This window comes from Stylophora pistillata, chromosome 13, assembly GCF_964205215.1.
Source record: "Stylophora pistillata chromosome 13, jaStyPist1.2, whole genome shotgun sequence".
Lineage (NCBI taxonomy): Eukaryota > Metazoa > Cnidaria > Anthozoa > Scleractinia > Pocilloporidae > Stylophora > Stylophora pistillata.
Genome location: NC_142531.1, coordinates 17561268 through 17571250, shown reverse-complemented (window position 1 = coordinate 17571250; position 9983 = coordinate 17561268). Strand labels below are relative to the sequence as shown.

The window sequence follows — 9983 nt, the reverse complement described above, 5'->3', positions numbered from 1 at the left end:
TCGGTAAAACACCGAAGACTGTCCGAACTCCGTCGATGTAACGAGTCAAAAGTTAAGTTCGAGTGTTGTATGAGAAGCAACATGAGAAGGTCGAGAAATCCAACTTCATCATCAGCGAGTCAGGCCAGCAGCTTAGCAACTGGTTCTTCAAACAACAGCAATAATGGGAACACAGTTCCTTCCCTACTCAAGGAACTTCATGCTCTTGTGCTACAAATCCAGGTATTGTCGTCATATATATTAGAAGCGAATATGAATATTACTTCTGGATGCGATTCAGGGTTTAATTTAAAACAAATATCATTACATATTTATTCTTGATTTCCCCAAAGGCTCCTTTACATACATTTAGTTCCTTAAAAATATAGGTTAGTTTCAAATCAAATCTTCAATATTAAAGTTGATCGATATGTATACACAGGTGTCCACATAAGTTTATTGAAAAGGCCTGGGGAGAGTGAGTAAAGATATCCCAATTTGTGTTATTGAAAAGGCTATTCAGTTGAACAGATGCTCAGTATTGCTAGGTATCATCCTTGATCCTTTAACTTCCCAGATCTGATTGTTAATGCTCCCCTCTTACTGGTACACATTTTCCTCCAAATTAGTTACAAGAATCTGGTGTGAGATAAATATTACAATTATTACCTGATAAGTTTGAGTATTCTCATTACCTGTTTGCTGGATTATGTTTGGATACTCAAGGGAGAAGTTTAATGTTCATCACTTCTGGGAGTTAGAGGAATGTTGTAAGCTATTTTTACGTGCTGGTGAAATTAGTCAAAAATGAGTTGGGTAATATAATCCCTTGTTGTTGTTTTTTGTTTTTGTTTTTTTATGTCAAATTGTGGTTACCTAGCTCATCACGCTGTATCTCCCTGGCAAGATTTAAAAAACTGCAATTTGTTTTAGAGCCACCATTGTCTGTTCTTAATCACTGGTCTGAGTATATGAGTCAATTTCAGGAAACAGACAGGTTTAAATTTGTCATTAGAGTAAATTCAGGTATCTGTTATTTCCAAGAAATAAGTGTTAAATTACAGTGCAACTCAACTTTTTAATACCTAAGGGTGTGTGACTTCTTTTTTTTTTTTTTTTTTACTGTATCACCCTTGAATCATATACAGTGGAACTTTAATTTAACAAAGTGCCAACTGAAGGGACTGGGGAAATTGGTTCGTTATATATTTGAGGATTTGTTATATTGAGGTTCTGTGGCTTACATTTTACTGTAATTTTAGCTGGACTGAAACTGAAGTATTGTTCGTTATACCAAGGACTTTATTATATAGAGGTTTGTTAAATCAAGGTTCCACTGTGATATAAAAATGAATAGAATAAAAAAAATGATCCCCTACTATAGAAGCTCCTGATTGTCAAACAAATTCTCCTTGTTATTACCATAGATACTGTAAAGAGAACAATGTTGAGAATATGCATGCTAATACAAGGCTGTGCTCCAAGAAAAATTGAAGGTAGCCCAGTACTCTGAAACTGTGAAATCCCGGGTGCTCAGCATATGTTATATTTATGAAAAAAACTAAGATTTCTAAGTTTCCCAAGAGCAAAAGTAAAGCACTAGGGGCCACTGGGCACTGCTAGACCACAGCCCTACATATTTATGTAACGGTGGAAAGGGTTATTGTAAACATACTGATTTTCTGATCATTTTGATTAACAACTTTCTGTCCTCTCTTAGGAACAACGAACACAAAGTGAACAAAACCTATCAACCATTGCAAAAACTCATGAGAAGATGAAGACAGAAGTTAAAGGTTTGTTGGAGTATAATGAAAAGCCCTTCATCCTGAAAATCCACTGAGAAACTATAAGATAAAAAGTTCAAGGCTCCAAGTTTGATCTACATTGTTAAGGGTTTGGCAGTTGTAGCAGGTTGTAAGGAAGTATTTTAGGGAAAAAAAGAAGATTCTTCAAGGTCAAAAAAAGTGAGGGATATTTGTATTGAATCAAGGAGAATTGAACTTGTCAGGGAAAGGGTCTCTGGTTGGGTGAACCGACATGTAGACTTATGAAAAGTCAAAGAATAATGAAATCATAGCAATGTTTATTGAATACCTTTGATGGCAGGAATAAGATCTTTTGATAATGTTGATCTTAACAACATTTCTTCTTTTCTGTGCTTTCAGAGTTTGTTTGATCCCAACTTATTTTTTTGTTGATTTCTACTAGAAAAATGAGTTGCTTGTATGCCCAGTAGTTGAGTGATGAGGTAACTTATACCCCTCAAACTGTCCCCTTCAGAAATCTTTTGACAGGAGTTCAGTATGGAAGCCCTCCTCACACCTCCTAATCAAGTATTAGGGTGTGTAAGGGGTGTTTTTTGGTTATTGTAATCTCAAAGGGTCAAGAGACCAAAATGGTTATGATTCTTCCATATCCACAGTCCTTTCCTCCCATTTTAAATCGTCATGTCTTTGAAACTGCCATTATTTCTTAATACTGTTTGTCTCTTTTTTTGTAGTATCATCTTATTTTAAATCTAAGCTGAGAGGCTTGTACAAAACAGCGGGAACTGATGCAGAGACAGAAGTAGAGTGAGTGCCTTCTAAAATTGTGTCATTAAAAGCATAACAGGACTACAATTTACTACAATCTTTGAACCTTTCTTTACTTTCAGGATAATCAAAAAGGCTTTGGACAAAATAGCAAGCATCAAGGCACTGAGAAATGACAGAAGAATTGGTGAGAGAAATGTTTAATTTCAGCCTCATGCATTATTGTAACCAAAGATAACCTTTTGTGTATCTGCTACCTAGCAAGTAAATTGTCAAAATTGAAACTGCAGAAGTTTTATTAGTGTGGCCGGATTTGATAGCCAATTAGTTCCCTCAAAGGGATGTTGTCTATTGTCAATTGTCAAGCCTCAGTGGATTTACAAGTAGATCAAGCTAAACCACTGACAAAAGAAATTTAATTGGTGCATTTCATAACCTTTCCATTCATTTGATATATAGTTTATGGTGGTTGTGCTTAAAGTAGTGGGGTAACAGTTTTCCCTTTTGCCACAGAACACCTGCAAGAGGTCTACTGTATCCTTAATCCTTTCGCCCCTTATAGTGATGGACTAGCATCTTCTCATTACAGTATCACCCCTGAATATCAGCAGTAAGATTATGAGAATAAAGGAAATGATCAATAACTACAGAAGCTCTTGATCATCAAGCAAATTCTCCTTGTCAGCACCCCAGGAAATGTATTGAGAAACAGTATGGAGAATATACATACTGATGCAAGGGGTGTTAGCCTGGGGGTTAATACTGCAATGCTGCTCTAAAGTGATTTTTCTCATGGAGTATCACCCACCTAAGAAATATAAGCAGCTAAATAACAGATTGATAATTTTTACTTTATTTAGTGCGTGGTGGTAGCAGCCGACTTGGTAATCAGGAAACAGGAGAACCAAGGTGATTGTTTCATATTAAAAAAAAATTGTTTGCCTTGAACTCAACTTGGATCTAGAATTTAGTTCTTCAGAGTTAAATTATTGTGATCTCTCTTTTGAGTTAGCTGTCCTAAAATGCACTTGGCAATGGCAAAACTGAGTATATTAGTGATAAAGGTAACAGAAATTAAAGGATGATAATAACAACTGTTTCAATTCAAAATGTCTAGGGTTCCCTTCTCTGCCAATTTGTGCTTGTATTTGGATCATGACAAGGCAGTGATATCGAAATTTTTGAAAACATAGAGCAAGCTAGCCTAAGGGGCGAGCCAATTTTCTCACTAAAAAGAGACAAAGATTGACATTTCTGTTGTTCTGTTAACATTCCTCTTTGAAATTTTTGTAGAATTATAAAGGCTGTAAAGTAACTCTGCCCTCAATTAAGTTCCATCCTCGTGTAAAGCTACTCCTTGGTGGCAAAAAATTATTTGATAAATGCCCTTAATCAGCTAAACATGCAGGGGTTTCAAAATGTTTTGAAGTAGGTGTCAGACTCTACAAATGTAGGTGACTGTGACAGGTTCATTAAAGGGCTAAAAGGTAATTATTTTGACTGGAGTAACAGGTGACATGTTATCGAGTAGCTGACTGAAATCCAGCTATTGCCGGCAAGTTTTGAAACCCCTGAACAATTGGTATGTGATTTGTGCAAATGTTAAAAAAGGTGATTTGCACCTGATTTGTTGCTGTTTCATCTATTTCTTTAGAAAAGTAATGAGGCGAGGAGTTCTAATGACAATGTTACAGCAAGCTGCACTGCAGTTACCAATGTGGATGGGGAAAGCCTCTGAAACGTAAGTTAACCCCCCTACCTTGCTTAATTGAAGGTGGGTACCTGAAGTGCCCAGGGGCTACTGCCCTCATGAACGACAAATGACCACAACCCAGTCAGGGATTACTTTTAAAGCGATTTACCAAGCTGTCTACTGTTAGCAGGCTCTCCTGTGTGAGTTTCATCCTACATCCACTTTTCAGGGCACTGTCACTAATTACACCATGAAAAGTGGCTTATTGAAAAAGTAATTGAAATATCTGCCAGCCATATGCCCCATTCCAGATATTTTTTAACACTGGTTGGATCAGTGGATGGGAAACAAAGGGTGGGGGGTGGGGTGGGTGGGGAACACTTGGAAATGACCAGTACAAAACTACATAGGGCTACTTGAAAACATCTTCTGCCAAATTGCTTGAGAACTCAAAGATCTGCCTATATTAAAGTTGCAAAGTTGCACGCAAGCCTGTCCAAGAGAGATGGTACTCAGACTGGAAAAGCCTGCCAAGCTTGTGGCAGTTGATTTAGTCTATTTAGCATTTAACAAATTCCTATTACTGAAACATACAAAAAAAAAATTATTCTCTTCTTCTAAGAATGGATCAGGTGTAAACGTTCTTCTTTTTACTACCTTTCTTGGTTAAAAATATTGTTTATTTAATGCATGTCCTATTCCTCTCCAGGCCCCCTCCTCTTTGTGGTTGCATTCAAGCAGAACCTAATTATGTCGCCCAGCAAGGAGATCATGTAAGATGATCAATAATGTCTCATTATTTTAAATTATTTCCCCCCCACCCTCTTTTTCCCTTTTTAAATCCAAACTGTTTTCTTTTTCTTACATTTTAGGTTGCTGCGCGTGTGCGCACTCCTGACGGCGAAGAACAGTTGATCCTAGCGGAAATAGTGTCATTTAATCCCTCGTCAAATAAGTATCCTTTGACAATCTATGTATTTATGTTGGAAAAGTGCTTTTCATGTAGCCTGCAGTGCCGGCGTATTTTGGGCGCACGAGTGCACATTTTCGTATTAGGCCGCCATCTTAGATTTGGTAGTTGTGGAGGATTGGGGCGAGGAAATATTTGCCGAGGGAGTAGGTGTTAAGGGGAAAAATGGGCAGCGGGGGAGAGGGAGGGGAAGGAAAACACCTACTTAACACCCACTTCCTCGGCAAATATTTCCTCGCCCCAATCTTTCACAGTTACCAAATCTAAGATGGCGGCCTAATACGAAAATGTGCACTCGTGCGCCCAAAATACGCCGGCACTGCAGGCTACTTTTCATCCTTCAGTATTGTATATTCAAAAGTACCTTAGTCTGTGCTGGTTAACTGGGATGAGCAAAAGAAATAATACTTGCGAACAACGTTCCGGCTAATCCTAGTTGTTTTTAAATGATCGAGATTCCAGCCTTTCCTAAGCTATATCTTCATGTGTGATTCGTAAAGAGCCACGATTACAAGACTGAAAGGTTTTCGGAGAACATCTGTTTGAAAGAGATGAGATTTTTCAGTGGGAATTCTGACCTAGCCGAACATGCGTTTTCTTTTTTTGCCTTTTTTCAGGCAAATAAAAGCAAGCCCAAGTCAAGCTCGAGGAGACGAACGCGAAAAAAATTGTGACGTCATTTTTTCGCGCTCCTCCTCTCGCACATGACTCGCGCTTCGCGCTCACCTCGGGCGCGCGCTCAAGCTGACCTGTTTTGCAGGGCAATCTTGTGACCATAAGAATTGAGTAAACCAAACCTCGAGTTTGGGCGAATGATTTTTGTCTCAAAAATCCTTCTAGTTTTAGTCATCTCCTTACGTTTTGGTGTTTCTGTATTTATCTTGACTCTGCTTTAAGATACGATGTTGACGATATCGACGAAGAGGCTGGGAGAAACGGCAAAGAGTAAGTGAACGCGATTTCGATTTGTCTGCCAGAGCACAGTCCAGGAGAATTACTCTGCTGCATGAAACCTTCCCCCCCCCCCCCCCTTGTGAACCTTTCAACCCCTAAGAGTTTAAGAACGTCCAAACTCTCCTTACAGAGTATCACCCCTGAATCGAACATTAAGGTCAGGAGAATAAAGGAAATGATCACTAACTAAAGAGGCTCCTGATTGTGAAACGAATTCTCCTTGTCAGCACCTCGTGGGGAACGTAATGTAGAATATATGTACCGATTTTAGGGTGTAAGGGGTTAAAGCAGCCAGCTGGTCGCCCTCAGGAAGCTGATACAGTACTACCTTGTTGAAAACGAATTTAAACATATGCTTTTAAAATGTAATCAGTAGTACTGTTCGTTGCAGACGTCATCATCTGAGCCGAAGACGTGTGATACCGCTGCCCAAGATGAAGGCTAACCCGGTGACCCACCCTCAAGCTCTCTTTCAAGCAGATCAGGTAAATTGACCAATCATATCCCTTGAATCTGCACGCGGGGGAATGGAATGTGCGAGTTCCGAAACCTCGCCGCTATTTTTGAACTCGTGCACAAAATTTCCCAGTCTATGCTAGCGTGCGGGACAGGGGTTGTTTGTTGCGGTCTAATTCGAGTGTAGGCTAGCTCGCAACGAACGTGAGAGCTGAATGGTATGCGAGGGAAGGAGCGGAAAAATAATCAAACAAAAGCACTCTATTGTTCATGCACTTAGCCCTTCTGTCCGTCTCATGCTTGCCGCATTAACCGCTCGAACAAAAATAAAACGCAGTTAATAGTTGAAGAAATGAACAAAAAGAAAAGACGTAAATGGAGAAATGGAGAACGCCCATTTGGCAAGCTACACTACCGCTACCTCTAGAAAGGCGAGAAGGCCCTCATTATTAGAGAGATTTAGCACCGCATCTACGTGAAACGGCAAACATCAGCTTGCATTTTTACGTTTTACGTAAAATAGCATGAAACTTGCTGCTTTAGCTTCGCGTGAGTTCACGTCATGTTGGAATTGAAGGCGCCCTTGTATGCTGACTTACAAGGAATAGTTTTGGTGCCCACTTTGCGGGAAACAAGGTCACGTGGTCACTCTTGCCGTTCACGTTTCAGGTAAACGCGGTGCTAAAACTCTCAATTAGCGCTTCGGCACGAGCGATTCTTCACTTCAGGAAAATATGAGGCCTTAGGCAGTGTGAGCCGGCAATAGGTCTGCGAGGTCTACCATGTCCTGTGTTCACTTATTTAATGCACAGTTACTTCATACAGTGTGGAGGCGCGGTGGCCTCATGGTTGGTGCGCTCGACTCCGGATCGAGTGGTCCGGGTTCGAGCCCCGGCCGGAACATTGTGTTGTCTTCTTAGGTAAGATACCTTACTGTCACAGTGCCTTTCTTCACCCAGCTGTTTAAATAGGTACCGGCAAATTTAATGCTGGGGGGTAACCCTGAGATGGACGAGCATTCCATCCAGGGGGAAGTAGAAATACTCTTAGTCGCTTCATTCTACAGAAGCCGGAGTTAAGCACCAGCCTAATGGGCCACTAGGCTCGTAAACAGACTTTACCTCACTACATACAGTGGAATCCCGATTTCTCGAACCTCCAGGGGAAACGCAAATTGGTTCGAGAAATCGGGGGTGAAATTACAAGTGAAGCAAATCCAAGGAAACAAGGTTTGGTTCGAGATATCGAGAGGTTTGAGAAATCTGTAATTCCACTGTAATAGCTTCCCTTATAGATACTCTGTGCCCAGTAAAACTTCATTAGGTTGTAAATATGGATAAGACATTAACTTGTAGATCTTATCGTTGTTTTTAATTCCCTGAGATTGTGATGGCGCTGTACCCACAAACCACATGTTTTTACAAGGCGGTCATTTACGAGCCTCCTTCAAGGGTAAGTGGGCGTATCTCTGGTTTCAGTCTTAAATGTGTAAATTGGTAATTTGTTGGTGGACCAAGATATCGGCCGAATGTTGAATGACCATCACTGACAGTTGACCGATTTATCGACCAACTGCTGACAGATTATCGACTGACAGTTGACCTCTATGTCTACCGACTTACGACTGACCATCAACCGTCCACAGATATCGACCGACTGTCGACAGACCATCGACCGGCAGTTGACCAAACTATATCAACTGACTGAGAACTGTCTCTCAACCGACCGAAAGTGAAAGCTTGGTCACTAATAAGCCCTTTTGGAAACCAACTCATCCGTAGAATCCCTCTCGCTGAACGATCATGGGTTGTTACACCCCCCTTGTGGCTTAAGCGTGGCTAATCTGACATTCCCGAGAAAAAGCATTTTAATTTTTAGAGGATCGTTATACAAATAACATTTATTTTAATGATGTGTTATGTTTAAGGGTGTGTCTTATTTCGCAAGTCATGAAGATCCCAATTGAATCAAAAGACATTTTTCTCTTAATTCTTATTGCAGCCTCAGGATGACTATTCTGTGTCATTTGAAGATACTTCCTATGCTGATGGCTTCGCTCCTCCTCTAAATGTGCCACAGCGATATGTGGTGGCGTCCAAAGAGACGAAGAAAAGATAGCGTTGCAGACCTTCTTTGTGAATTTACACTTGGGTCTTAACGATAAGGGTATCCTTGGTGCCCTAAAAAATTGGCGCTTTTGGAAGATTACCAGCTTATCCCTTATAAGGTTTTCTGGCTTATGGCAAGCCGGCTTGGATCTGAGGACTTGAGAATTTGTAATTTTTCGTGTCGTGTTCAAGAACTTTTCAAAAGCAAATAACCCCCTCACTCCTAAGAGTGACTGGCCTCTCATTTCTCCTCACACTATCACTAGTGAATCAAACGTTAAGGTCATGAAAATAAAGGAAACAATCACCAACGAAACTGTGACCTCGTGATTGTCTTGCAAATTCTCCCTGTTAGAGTCATAGGAAATGTATATGGGGAAGTAAGGAGAAGATACATTTAGATGTTAGGGCATATAAAGTTAAAGTGAATTGATGTGGCTCAGAAGAGAAATATTGTTTATATCTATCTGAAGATACCACAATCCAACTTGTGAGAGCACTCCCCTCCAACCGCTGTGGCCCGGGTTCGATTCCCGGACCTGGCATCACGTGTGGGTTGAGTTTGTTATTAGTTCTCGTCCTTGCTCTGGGGGTTTTTCTCCCTCCACAAAAACCAACATTCCAAATTCCAGTTCGAGCTGGAAACAGTGGACAAGAAGAGCCACCCAGTGGAATGTCCACTGCTGAATTATAATTATTATTATTACTAAGGGAATTTATGGCGAAAGTTCAAAGGTGTCGCAAAAGGAAAACGCAGGGTCCGTACGAGTCCTGAAAAACCCGGTACGAGTCCTGAAAAACCCGGAAAGTCCTGGAATTTTATTCTGACTGGAAAGTCCTGGAAAAAGAGTACAGGTTCTGGATAATCCTAGAAATTTGCTTAAATGAAGCAGTAAAGTTTTCAGAATTTACGTCATAAGAAATTTGTATGGAAATATTGAGAATGAAAGGGTTAAATGTGAAATTTGGAGTCCTGGAAATATCAATCTGAGCCTAGAAAAGTCCTGGAAAATTTCTAGAAATCTGGATTAACGAGTTTTACTTTAAATAAATACTGAAAAACGAAGAAAACAACAACAAAACAAAAAGTGTTAAATACTGCATTTGGTGATAAAACGGTTTACCACCGAGTGTCGAGACACTTTACGCTTAAATTTATTTTAAAAAGTACACATCAAAATCTGTTGTAATTTAATTAAAACTGCTAAACCAATTTTTCTTTATACACCTTTTAGTTACGATATAATATACAGTTCAATATCAACTACAGAGATGAAAACTGTTTT

The 9983-nt window shown here is 39.9% G+C and overlaps 1 protein-coding gene across 1 annotated transcript; it reads left to right on the top strand.

Moving 5' to 3' along the window:
- The first annotated feature begins 46 nt into the window (after positions 1-46).
- LOC111345158 (SAGA-associated factor 29) lies at positions 47-9013 on the top strand. Its single transcript, XM_022952437.2, has 12 exons — positions 47-222; positions 1700-1775; positions 2483-2555; positions 2639-2703; positions 3377-3425; positions 4171-4257; positions 4919-4982; positions 5082-5164; positions 6077-6124; positions 6525-6618; positions 7973-8041; positions 8591-9013. The coding sequence occupies exons 1-12, from the start codon at positions 70-72 to the stop codon at positions 8705-8707; spliced, it is 978 nt and encodes a 325-aa protein (XP_022808172.1). The 5' UTR covers positions 47-69; the 3' UTR covers positions 8708-9013.
- Positions 9014-9983: the final 970 nt, after the last annotated feature.